The sequence below is a fragment of the Antennarius striatus genome, chromosome 2 (assembly GCF_040054535.1).
Source record: "Antennarius striatus isolate MH-2024 chromosome 2, ASM4005453v1, whole genome shotgun sequence".
Classification (NCBI taxonomy): domain Eukaryota; kingdom Metazoa; phylum Chordata; class Actinopteri; order Lophiiformes; family Antennariidae; genus Antennarius; species Antennarius striatus.
The window spans coordinates 8,771,446-8,784,819 of record NC_090777.1 but is presented as its reverse complement, the minus strand read 5'-3'; the positions used below and the strand labels follow the sequence as shown (position 1 = coordinate 8,784,819).

At 39.6% G+C, this 13,374-nt stretch overlaps 2 protein-coding genes across 5 annotated transcripts; both read left to right on the top strand.

The window, feature by feature from the left end:
• The first annotated feature begins 512 nt into the window (after positions 1-512).
• On the top strand, positions 513-6,204 carry krt18a.1 (keratin 18a, tandem duplicate 1). The gene is made up of 7 exons (XM_068323761.1): positions 513-1,023; positions 3,040-3,122; positions 3,529-3,685; positions 4,730-4,894; positions 4,972-5,097; positions 5,319-5,539; positions 5,633-6,204. The coding sequence occupies exons 1-7, from the start codon at positions 598-600 to the stop codon at positions 5,745-5,747; spliced, it is 1,293 nt and encodes a 430-aa protein (XP_068179862.1). The 5' UTR covers positions 513-597; the 3' UTR covers positions 5,748-6,204.
• Positions 6,205-6,796: 592 nt separating this feature from the next.
• Positions 6,797-12,136, top strand: LOC137601515 (keratin, type I cytoskeletal 18-like). 4 transcript variants are annotated; one of them, XM_068323729.1, is made up of 9 exons: positions 6,797-7,053; positions 8,007-8,096; positions 8,496-8,905; positions 9,555-9,637; positions 9,709-9,865; positions 10,083-10,247; positions 10,332-10,457; positions 11,367-11,590; positions 11,881-12,136. In XM_068323729.1, the coding sequence occupies exons 3-9, from the start codon at positions 8,498-8,500 to the stop codon at positions 12,014-12,016; spliced, it is 1,299 nt and encodes a 432-aa protein (XP_068179830.1). In that variant the 5' UTR covers positions 6,797-7,053; positions 8,007-8,096; positions 8,496-8,497; the 3' UTR covers positions 12,017-12,136. The 4 variants fall into 4 exon arrangements, with proteins under 4 accessions (XP_068179830.1, XP_068179849.1, XP_068179841.1 ...); XM_068323748.1 differs by lacking the exon at positions 8,007-8,096 and having other exon boundaries at positions 8,563-8,905; XM_068323740.1 differs by lacking the exon at positions 8,007-8,096.
• The last annotated feature ends 1,238 nt before the right edge of the window (positions 12,137-13,374 follow it).

Genomic DNA, 13,374 nt, shown 5'->3' with positions numbered 1-13,374 from the left:
ATATTTTTTGCGCAGCAGAGTAATTTTGTGAGATGTTGTCTTTGTAGGTTCTTAGTCATCCAGGTCAAGATAGATAAAGAAGAGCAAATGAAAGAATCAACTGGATGACGAACCAACCCAGAGCTAACCCAGTTGACTCTTTTCTGCCCTTCTTGATTTGTTAGATATTACTTCAGCTGTAGTAAACATTTAATACATATCAACACAGGCGTTTGTTTTCCCATTATTACATAAATAAAATGGATGAAATAAAGTCAATTATGTATGAACTTTCATTCTTTTTAAGTGTAGTTTTCAGGTATAGTTTTATGTTCCAAATTTTAAAAATCACCAAAGTTATTGAATACAGTACCAGTAAATCCCCAGGATTTGACAGATTATGAAGGACAAAACCAAACTCTTGAGTATTCCTGTGGTTAAGCCACTGGAAAAGAGGGTGGTGACTTTGGGTGAGGGGGAGTGGTTGAGGGGCGGACCTGAAGGCTCACAAGGTTTATATAGTTTAACAGCTTTCCGTGTCCTCCTGCCTTGTTTCTGTGAGCTCCGGTCTCTGTCTGCCAAGTCTTTGCCTCTCTCGCATAGTCTCTCACACTCACAATGAAATCTGTATTCTCTATGCACTCCTCTACTAGTAGCAGGTCTCCTGCTATGTCAGTCACCCGTACCTCCACAGTACCTGTCTACAAGCCTCCTAGTATGCATGGTGGTGCTGGTGGGGGCCGTGTCAGTGTCTCCTCCATCGGGGGAATGGGAGGAGGAATGGGCATGGGATCTGGAGCTGGGGGTTTCTCCAGCAGCATGCAGGTGAGTAGCAGCGGGAAAGGTTCTGACATCATTGGCAATGAGAAGTTTGCGATGCAGAACCTGAACGACCGACTGGCCAACTACCTGGAGACCGTGAGGAATCTGGAGCAGGCCAACGAGAAGCTGGAGATTAAAATCAAGGAGGCCCTAGCGAAGAGTGGGCCTGACTTCAGGGACTACAGCAAGTACCAGGCCATCCTGAATGATCTGAGGAGAAAGGTGAGAGGGAGCTAGGGAAGCATGGTGGATGTGCATGTACTAATTACAGTCGTTAAATGTTGAGGAAAACCATAGAAGGGGGAGGATAGATGGAGGTCATGTAAAATGTGAATGGAAAGATGAGTTACGAGATCAAAATATGAGATTGAAGTGTGACTGAGAATACCTTGAAACTATTTAGACAAGTAATGTGTTCAAGCAATATACTGTGGATCTCCTGACATACTCTTAACGCCATCAGGACTCTTGACTGTTTCCCATATAAGACTGGGTTTAATAATTTCCTGCTGGTCCACAGCTCAAAGTGGCCACATGGGCCGGAGGCAGAGGGCTGCACCGGAAACAATATAGTGGAGGAATGCGGGAGCATTTCGGGTCAGAGACATAGGAAAACAAAACTGATTCAAAGCATCTCAGGACACCACAATGTTCAGGCCATCATGACTTTACCTTTCCCTTCTTTGTTTATAATAACACAAAGTGTCTTGTTTGTTGGGACTGAAACATGGGACTGAACATACCCTGCAGTCATTACAACTGTGTATACACAAAATATGAACAGGTCAAGTAGCAAGAAGGAAAACTCACCTGTCATTATATTTTTAAGGTGAGGCATACTAGTTCTTTGTGTTCAACATTTTATATACTTTAAACACAATTGATTGTGACAGGACCGCCAGCAAGTCATAACATTAAATAAATAACATCATCTACAATGCACACGTTGAAAATTGTTAAAAGAAAACGAAACATATCTCAGATTTAATGCTTTACTGGTTATCAAACTAAAAATAGTAGCAAGTTTATTTTCAAACTGAGCGTACTGTGACACATTCTTTTGTGGGATTAGTTCATACTGTAAACTACAACAGCATCCAGCATGCCGGTGGCCCATATGACATCACCATAGCACACACCCAGCAGCCCAAATGTATTGATTGACAAATAAGACATGTAAATTCCAATCAGTGGAATAATTCTGTGTGTTATGTGTAACATAATGATATGAATACTATGTCAAAAAATGTTCATTCGACTTAATTATAATTAATTAACCACATTAAAAATGTCAGAAATGCTGTGTGTTACCAATGTAGAAGCAAAAGATTTCACAAAAACAAGCCATGATCACAGAGTTAGAAAGTTGGCACGGTTTGCTGGGTTGAAGCTTCCACTGGAGGCAAGTTGCAATGTTGACTTTGAAACAACTAACCAACCAACCAATAAACCAAGGAACAAAATTCCAAGGATACATCCAATCTCAATGCCAAATGGCCAAAATGAAAAATGTGGACATTTTCATGATCACATTGTCTTTATCCTTGTGGGAGCTGCACAGATAGCAGCATCAATGTCAGAGAATGCTGAGAGACAAAGACTGTTTTTTAGAAACATAATTATTTTAAGGACTGAAATTTTGATTAATTGTTCACTTACCAGCCAAATTGTTAATTTCATCCTCCCCACCCCTACAAACATAAACATTATGCCACAACATCCTGTGTTAAAGCATTCAAATCCTTAAAGCACGCATCATCAACTGCCCTTTCACACACCTAATTGCACGCACACGCACATGACTGAGCATGCACACACAGCCACAACAACCACATGCAAATCACCTGCCTCTGTCCTGCTGGCAGGTCATTCCTGTTTGTTAGCAACAGTTGAAGCCTGGCAGCCTCTGATTGGCTCATGGACTTTGTTACCTGAATGCCTCCTGTCTCATCCAACCCAGTCCTTATCAGTTGTACCGTGACTGTTTAAGCAAACACTGCAACCATCTGGGTATTTTTGGTTTCTGGAAGGGACATTATCCACTGAACCTTTCACTCATTTTATTCTAGAAATATGTAATTTAAGCATATGTGTCAATCAAACAATTTAAAATAAAAGAAATACCACTATTATATTTTAAAGGTTTTTAAACAGGTTTCTGAAAATGATTTGTTTAATGTTTTCTCATCCCTTTTCCTCAGTTTGAATCTAAATCATTCCCTTGTGAACCTGTTCCAGGTGTTTGATGCCACCACTGACAATGCCCGCCTGGTCCTCAGCATCGACAATGCCCGCTTGGCGGCTGATGACTTCAGAGTGAAGTAAGTTCCTCTCAGGCTGTCACTGAGATTATTAAACACCAAGACTGACAGCTGCAGGCACACCCTATGTCATGCTGAGTGGGGTGTAGGGTGTATTTATAACATAATTATGGGAAGAGACAGCTGTTTGCTTGTTACCATTAGTCATCACCTTTGTGTCATACCTGGTTGAGACACTTCAGTCAGATAGTGAAAACACAGGTGGTAAAACAGCACGTAGAAGTTTGTTCTCTGTGCATATAATGTCATAAGAAATAAAACAAACACCTTTAATATATAGTCACAGCTGTTATTATTGGATTATTTAGATAGGACAAGTTATGATGAGGAGAATCGTAGTCTGTGAATCTGAGCTGCTGCTCCAGGTGTTGAAGTTAACCTTGTCGGCCGACCACACCCTGTTTAGATATGAGTCCGAGCTGGCCATCCGCCAGTCTGTGGAGGCCGACATCATCGGTCTGAGGAAGGTCATTGATGACACCAACATGAGCCGCATGAACTTGGAGAGTGAGATTGAAGCCCTAAAGGAGGAGCTCATCCATCTGAAGAAGAACCATGAAAATGTGAGTAGGATGACATCACAGAAAATTACAATATTACTAATCCATATTTATATTCTGGAAAAAATATATTTGTACACGTTTTTAAGGAAGCTAACAGTTAAAAGTATAAGGTGCTTAGTCTGTCTCAATGCTGTGGTAGTGTGGTTTCGTCTAATCATCACCTGATAGTTTTGGCAAACAAAAACACCACCTGTCATCACATTTTGATTCAGAGGTCTCTAAATACTGCTTGCCAGATGGTGACATCCCGTTTCTCCATCCAACTCAAAGTAATTGAAATAACACAGTATTAATTATAATTAATTTTAATTTCATGAATGTCCCAAGAATCATTTGTGATTTTGATGTCCATAATGTCCAGTTGATTAATTTTTTTTCATAATTAAGAAAACTTTCTTTGTTTTTTTACTTTAACATTGCTCAAATATTAGTGACAATATACTTAGTGCTGCAGCAAAAAAAGTTTAATGATTTTATTAGAAAGCCAGTGTCATATGACCTCCAAAGATAACTCCGGTAACATCCATGTCAAAAATTCTGAGTAATTACTCAGTATACTTACTGAATAATTAGCTGAATTAAACAGACCTTAAAGCATAATTATCTTGTGTGTTTAGCTAAGAAGGTGTGTGGCACACAAAACCACAATTTCAGCAACGTATCCTGGAATGCTGTAGGGCAGTCTTGACAAACAGGCTTAAGGGTATTTAATTTGGAAGGTTGGTGAAGAAATCATAGGTCTTTGTGAATTATGTGCAGCTGCATTGTTAAAAGGGTTCCAGTCCAAATGTGGAGACAAAGAAAACACCAAAGAATAAGAATTACTCTAACATACTAAAGATTTAACTCAAACACAGGTGTATGCTAAATGAAGGAATTAAGAGTTATGGGCCAAAGAGACAGTTGAGATATTTAGAAGTTAGAAGTTATCGTTCAACTATGGATGAAAAAAGCAAGGAGACTGTTGTGAGTCATTCCATACAATAAATGTCTTTTTGGTAGAATCTGTACTCAAAATTAATTTATGTTGAATTATATTAATAGGATGTTTTGGAGCTCCGCAACCAGATCACCAACTCAGGAGTCCATGTTGACATTGATGCTCCTAAAGGACAGGACCTGTCGCAGGTCATGGCTGAAATAAGGGCTAAGTATGAGAAGGTAGCCAAGAAAAACCAAGAAGATCTCAAAGCATGGCATGAATCTCAGGTATGTGTTAAAAATACAGATACATCCCTGATAAAGTGAAGTATCTTTCTAGAGTTTTTCTATTGATGTTGTTTCAGATAACTGAAGTGCAGACACAGGTGGACCTGAATGCAGAAGCGCTGAAGGGAGCCCAGACGGAGGTGAACGAGCTGCGCAGACAGATGCAAACCCTGGAGATCGAGCTAGAGTCACAGAGGAGCCTGGTGAGAAGCCCTGTGTCAGCCCATGCCACATTTATTTATTTATTTCACCACACTGCAAAGAGCAGCTCAGCACTCTCATGTCAATGCTCTCACTTCTAGTGTGTTGACATAAGCTTTACACTCTGGTGAACCATCACCATGGCGTTGTCATCAGCCAATTGTGTCAGCTGGAAAATTTTAACCTGTTCTTCTCTTTCCTAATGCCTGTTCCATATTCACAGAAAGCCTCTCTGGAAGGAACGCTGAGAGACACAGGAATCCGTTACAACATGGAGATAGATGCTTTAAACAACATCATTGCGGGCCTGGAGGCCGAGCTGACACAACTGCGTGAGAACACCAAGCTGCAGTCACAAGATTATGAGGCCCTGCTCAACACCAAGATGAAGCTGGAAGCCGAGATTGCAACATATAGACGACTGCTGGAGGGAGAAGACTTCACGTATGCTTTAGCTTAGGCTTCTAGTTACAATTTAGTACGCTAACATCCCATGGAGGCAAAGTTCACCATTCCTTCTCAATTCTCTTTTTTCAGGCTCCTGGATGCTCTGAAAGACCAAAAAACAGTGAAGACCAAAGTGATGACTGTCACAGAGACCCTAGTGGATGGCAAGGTGGTGTCATCCAGCACAGAGACCAAGAACCTTTAAGCATCAGAAACTACCAGAGGCTTCGCCACATCCTAACATGCAAACACTAACGTACAAGTTGTTAAAGGGTTCTATTTCATCTATTTGTTCTATTTCATGTATCACTAACCAATGCCGCAATTATTTTGACATCCTGGGTATATAGCTCTCGCACAGGCTTGTAGTAAAAACTGGATTAGAGGAAACCTGAGTCATCTTTTATTTATTTCATCATATTCTATTTATGTGTTTGTTGGTTGACCAGAAGATGTTTACAAAAGGTCAGAATCAGATTGTTGTGAACTTGTTTGGAGACAACATAATCAAAGATATCAAACATTTCAAAGTGATAAAAGAGATCAATTAAATGTAATTCTTTTTTATATATTTCATCATCTTGGTTTTCTTCCTGTCCAGTAAAATCTACCTGTTGCGCTGCGACATACAGACATCTCAATAAAGTCAATATCTCAATTTTTTTGAGTGTGAAAAGCTCTGTTTTGTCTCAAAGAAATACATACATAGTTTATGTTAAATGTATCTGATAATGCTGTCTTAGTGTGACAGGCAGTAGAGAATGCTTTCACATTCAAAAGCATTTATAAAACTGTTCAGAAAATGCAATCTAGACAGTCAATGAGTAAAAATGGTAACTCAACTCAAAATGGTCTTTTAGATCACTGAGTTCATCTATAATTATTCAAACTTGTCAAATTAGTAAGTGTGTGTGTGTGTGTTTGTTTGTCTTTCGTCTGGCCCCGTGATGAGCTGGCATCTTATCTGATCTGTGGGAGCAGAGATATGCTCCCACAGACCCGTGATAAGATAAGGCAGATAAGCAGCTGAAGATGATTTTGTTGGGCTTGTCTACAAGAAAATGAATGGATGTCATAACCAAAAATGTAAACAAAAAATGCATGCATAAAAATTAAAACATAAATTAAAACAATACAAAAAGGAAGAAAAAGACAAACATATTGTCATGTAGTGCAGTTTTGTGTAGAATTTATTAGTTGACCTTTAGGGAAAAAAAAAAAAGTTCCCCAGTTTTCCGAATGATATACCTTCTGAGGTCAGTTTGCAATTCCAATGCGAAAGACAAAGTCAAATGATTGAAAATCGATTTTCTGTTTAAACTTCAGCATAATGAGAAGTGTCTCCACAAATTGAGATGAATGGAGTAGGAGGAAGATCTGTGTCTACAGCTTTGGACATGGGCTTAAATCATTTTCCAGAATCCCAACATTTTTTAAATGGATCCAAAGAACTGGGCTAAATGATTTAGAGAGGAAGCACGTTCATCAAAGCCCTCAGGAAAGCCAGAATTGTAAGTCGAAATCATCCTAAATGGCTACTTACTGACTACCTACCGCTTCTTTAAAATGTGTGAGGTTAAGGCTTGAACATGAAGAGCTGCTACCTGATTTTTTTTTTACCCATTATTAGAATTTTAATTGATTTCCCAGCTTTTACTCACACTCGTGTGATTTTATACAGATAATTAGAATTTGTTCCCCAGAGGTATTGTCTAGCTGATCACCCTTTCCATAGATAAACAGACAGTTCAATCTTAATATTCTGTTAAAGTCAGTTGTTAGTCTTCTGTTCAGTCTTGATCCTTGCAATGGACAAAGGTGCACACACTTGAAATCGGAAATCCTTTATTGTCATTATACAGTGCAAGCACCTTACCATGAAATTTCGTTTGCACAGCTAACAATCACAATCGACTGTTAGAAACTTACTTATTACTAGCATTGACTTTATCATTAATTCCCATTGTGTGTGCTGGTGCAGAATATAAATTCACTAGTGCACATTACAATCTTTGCTTATTATTTGCTTATTTAATTATTTTGTTTGTTGTTGTTTTTTGTTTGTTTTTTGTTTTGTTTTTCCTTGCCTTGCCTGAACTAAATGAATAACTAACTGGGCTATTCTGTGGACAGTGGACCTCACAGGTCATGTCCGCTGCTGGCCATGTCAGAACAGGCATAATTAAACAGTTACAGCTTTTTCCAGGGGTGTAAATCTGTCATCATAATGTTATGACAGTGCAGATTTTTGCATCAATAAGGCATTACTATTACTCAGTCTACTCTTCCTGTGTTGTTAGTTTACTTTAAAACCCTTTAACATCACAGTAAACCATTAGGTAGTGCTATTTTATTTCTGATTATCAAAAAACATCATGAAATGACCAATTTGTGAGTGTATCACTAATGCAAATCTTTAAAAATGGTCTAAATATTGTCCTAAACCAGCTGGTTGCTGTTTCAGTTAACTTCATTGGAGCACAAACTTTCAGCTGCAGATTCCAAATTTGGGACTGTTAAGAGAATTTACACTATCATTCATCACAATCCAAAGGTAAGTGTTTTACAATTTTGAATAACAATAGAGATCTATGGTTCTGAAGAATTAGATAAACTCGACCATCCCTGTTCATTGAAATTAGCTGGCAATAAGAGGAATACGACATATTAGTCTGTCTATGACTTTCATTATTATTCTAGATAAAGCTCATAAACTTTCATAATGACACTTTTCACCTCACAGAGGTTGGTTTATAGTGGGTGTTAAGGAACCAAGTCCAAGCAACAAGGCAAAGGTAAAATGTCATATAGATAGGAAAGGAGTGGCATGGAGGAATATTGCTTTTCTCAATGGTATATAAGACCCTCAGATTCACAGCTGTCCACTCTCAGCTACCAAACCCCTCCAGGACGTGCGACTTCATTCTCTAATTGATCAGCATTTTTCTTCCAGCAATGGAGCCCCTGCTTAAACGTCAGAGCTCTCATCTTCTTGGTGTCCGCACCTCCGGTGTTTTCAGACCTCAGGAAAGGAGTTATGCCTTCAGCGTCAGTGGAGGAGCAGGAGGCCATGGCACCAGAATTTCATCCGCCACCTACACCACCCGGCTAGGAAGCTTCGGGACTGGATATGACATCCAGTCCTCTGGAGCCAGCTCAGCAGGCCTGGCCATAGCTAATGAGAAGATAACAATGCAGCACCTGAATGATCGCCTGGCTACTTACCTGGAAATGGTGAAGAGCCTGGAGAAGGTCAACAGCCATTTGGAGATGAAGATTAGACAGTACATCGAGAAGAGAGGACCAATGGAGGGGAAGGACTTCAGCAGGTATAATGCCATCATCGGAGAGCTGAGGGTCAAGGTGAGTCAATTTATTATTAAGAAATGTTGAGGAAAGAAAATCTTCTGGTGATAGCTGGTCATATAGCATGAATACCACTCATGTGAATGGACTGTGTAAATAATAATAAAGAGATCACAGCTAGTCATCCTTTTTTGCCATTCTAAATGATCACTTGTATTTTTTTGTCAAAGTTTATTTAGGCAAGATGCCCCCCCCCCCCCCCCTTCCACAACCCCCTGCATTTACGGCCTACAGTTGACACTGATTTGTGCCCTGGTAATGTCTCTTCTCTTGCATGGTAAATGTCACATTGTTGGGGTACAAATCATCCTAGGCCTATCATTTTAATATTTTTGTATCAGATCTCCTGCACTCAAAAGTGTTGGTAGATCCCCCTCATTTCAGAAAGTTTATTGGCTATGGACTTATTTTTAGCAACACGTTGTGCTAGTCTGAATCAAAGAGATAACCTATTATTATATATCCTATTATTTTGTGATTTTTCAACATGTTATCAGTCGTGTCTTTCCATTTGCATATTTTTATTTTTTATCAAATTGAAAATTACAGTTTGCAGTCCATTGGGTCGAGGGCAGGAGATACGAAAGCCCCATGAGTCATAGTTACAGTGCCTTTGATTGTCACATAAAATTGTATTCCTTTCCAGATTTTGGAAATGATCAAGGGCAACTCCCATCTTGCCATCTCACTTGACAATGCACGTTTGGCTTCAGAAGACTTCAGAGTCAAGTGAGTGTTCAGCTTTCTACAGAAAATAATACAGTCTCCCTGATTATCTGCTAATCAGCATGTTTTGTCAGAATGGAGAGTGAGATCTCCATGCGTCAGATGGTGGAGGCTGATGTAGCCAGACTAAGGAAGCTCCTGGATGACACCAATGTTATTCGCCTGCACCTGGAGACTGACATTGAAACCCTTAAGGAAGAGCTGATCACCTTGAATAAGAACCATAAGACAGTGAGTCCGAAATGTATAATGATGCTTGCCTTTGGCCTAGTCCAATTAAGGATAAGGACAGTGTTGCATTTCATTGAAGAGAACGTCAGTCCACTGGAAATAAGATTGAAAACAGTTGTAAAAATAGCTTTAAAAATAGTTCCGTAACCTCTTAGTACAGGATAGCACCACTGAACTTGTTAAGGAAATCACTCCCTGACTATTTCCCTATCAACAGGATACAGCTGAATTGCGTGCTCAAATCTCCCAGTTTGGTGTCCATGTAGATGTTGATGCTCCTAAAGGACAAGATCTGGCTAAGATCATGGAGGAGATGAGGGCAAAGTATGAAAAAATAACACTAAAGAACCAAGAGGAACTGAAAGCATGGCACGAATCTCAAGTAATTCATTAATGTCTAATCACATTTTCATTTGTCAATGTTTTCTGTTCTGTACCTTATTTGTATCGACTGTATGTGCTTCAGATCACAGAGGTGCAGGTCCGAGTCACTGAGAGCACAACAGCTCTGAAGGAGGCAGGGCTTGTGCAGAATGAAAGCAGGAGGAGGTGTCAGGCGTTGGACATTGAACTGCAGTCTGCACTCAGTCTGGTATGAGCATTTGAGCACTAGGGGAACTTGAACATGAAATGTGTCATCAGTTTGTACAGTTTCAGAATCTAGTCTCAATAAATCTATCCTTTCCATTATGACTCATTTATCTGTTTGCACAGAGGCCAATCCAACATGTGTGATTTCATGTTGGCCTGCCTTTGAACTGTGAATTATGCATTTAATAATAATACTAACCAGTACTTTATTTGTCCCTCTTGGGGAAACTCTTTTTACACTTCACACTCACATATATGTGTTAATTACACACGGGGGTTACAGGATACAGCCCCCTGAACACAGCACACACTAGGGCATGCAATTAGTAGACAGAGAGGACTTACAGAGGTGCAAGGGAGGTGGAGTGACGGGTCGCGGACGAGGGTCGCGCCCCAATAAGCGTCTTGTAGGGGGGAAGGCGCCTTGCTCAAGGATGCCTTGGCAGTGGCTGGGAGGTGAGCCGACACCTCCCACCGTCAACTCACACTCTGATGGATGTTCTGGCGGGAGCGGGATTTGAAACCCCGATGGCCGGGCGATCCTGTCTTCAAAGACGATTGCTCTACCGCCGAGCCACTGCCGCCCCAATTTATACCTGGGGTTGATTAGTATTATACTCTTTGAAATGTATTGCTTGTGAGAATATTTGGGAAAATGTACTTCCCATTCACTACTCTCCAGAGGGGTAAATGACAAGATCAACGCCATTGTCATTCATGTTTAGTAAATCCAGGACCTATAAAATGTGATGTAGACTTATAAAATGGTGTAGTTTTACAGGGTGTAATGTGTGATCTTCAAAAGCACTGAAAAGTAGATTTTGTTTATCTATTTCCATACCTTACACCATGTTAAGGTATGGAAATACCTTAACTTTGCATATTCCAAATAATCTTTATCCCATGACAGAGAGCATCCTTGGAGGCCGCCCTGCAGGACACTGACATGCGTTACAACATGGAGGTGGAGAAATACAACATATCCATTCTGAGGCTGCAAGAGGAGGTCTCTCAGATTCGCAGCAACATTAATGACGTGACAAGACAATATGACCACCTTCTCAACATCAAAGTTAAACTGGAGGCTGAGATCATTGAATACAGAAGGTTGCTGGATGGTGGGGAAGAACTAAGGTGAGAATGAGGAGAGGAGGAAGTTTTTTTGCAGTAAAACTGTGAAAAAGAATTTCAAAAAAACTTCAAATCTTTGAAATTAGGTAAATAATACAAATATTGCAGTTATGGTTCACATTGTAAGCAGACTAGCAGGGGTTTGCTTCTTTCAGGGAGCCTCATGCGAAGTTGATTCAAATTTACTTCATGCAAAAATACATCATTGCTATGGAAAACAAAAACAAAATCCTTCAGAGTAAACAAAGAACCCTTCACTGTACTAATTGAAGAAATTGTGTTCACTGTTCCAGACTAGAGGATGCAGTCGATTCAAGGCTGATCCAGACCAAAGTGGTGACGGTCACTCAGACTCTGGTGGATGGTAAACTGGTGTCAGAAAGTAAAGATGTCAAATCCAGCGATAAAGTTGCTGTTGAAAAAATATAAAAGAAAAGCAACAAAAATGGATGAAATTGTACCATCATGCATTCTACTATTTTCCTGTAACGTTGTTTAAAAACATAACATTGCATTCTACTAACAGCTGAAGCAATAAAATATGATCTCCAAAGCCTTCTGTATTACATTTCCTAGTGTTTCAATTAGTACACTGATTGGCAAAAACACCAAGCGGTGTCTGGCTGTAAGGTGCCATACTACAGTATTTCGAAGTACACAAAGATTATGGAGTATGCTTGTTTCCTGGCAACCTCACAAAGATGGCAAGAATGGAATAAGATTCTGCCTGGCTAGTACTTTATAGCCCCTTATACTACTTCATATTCAGATTGAAAATAATTTTAAAAATATTGGAATATGTTTAAATTATGTGAGTAACATGACTGAAATCCACAATATTTCCAAGATGTAAAGTAACAGTATTATTCTGAGATTGGGTTCTATGCTAAACTATGCTTATTTATCAAATTTGATTAAATTGCCCTAATGTGAAAGTGACTTTACAGTTTCAAAAACAGCATTTTACATTACACATTCTCAGTCTGCACACACTGTGTGTAAGTCAGTAGACACACTGATTACTGTTTGGCTTCCTGCCACCGGCCTCCCACATAAACTCTGCTGTGAGTGTAGAGAATTCTTTCAGCTTCCTGAGAAATGCACATGGTGACCTCGATCTTCAGCCCTGCCCCATAATAAGCAGAAAGTTCTTATTCCCATGCCATGTCCTAAAAGTCCTGTTTCTCTGCCAAATGGTTATTTACTGTACATTCACATCAGTCAGTCTGGTTCCTGTGAGGTCTTGGACAAAATTGATCACTTTAGATTTCAGCTTAATCTCTGGACAATTTCAATTTAACAAACATGTAGAGTAAGAGGTTTGATTAACTAACTGGAACATTTTTGAAAACAATATAGAGATTATTACACAGCTTGAATTAACCATTTCTAATTCAGTCCACTTGTCAAACTTTTGTTTCAATTGCAAAAAGCATTTTGCCAGGTTATTATAATGACTGGTTTATAACTGAACCTCACAGCAAATAAAAATGTCCTCTATTCAGGAAACATTCCAATGCAATGTAGTCATCCCATTCCTTGACACTGTGTCCTAGTTGAAACCAGACACCTCAAATTTGGGCATTGCTGGCTAAGGCTGAGCAGAAAAATCAATGAGACAGAATACCAGAGAAGCAATTAAGAATAGCAGGCATAAGATGGAGGGATAAGATGGAGGAGGAAGAGAACACAATCCACATCTCTTCTGTGTGCCTACAAGAGTTGACTGAACAATAACTTTCTCTCTACATGGAGAGAGGAGGCCCTCTAAGGATTCATGTTGCCTT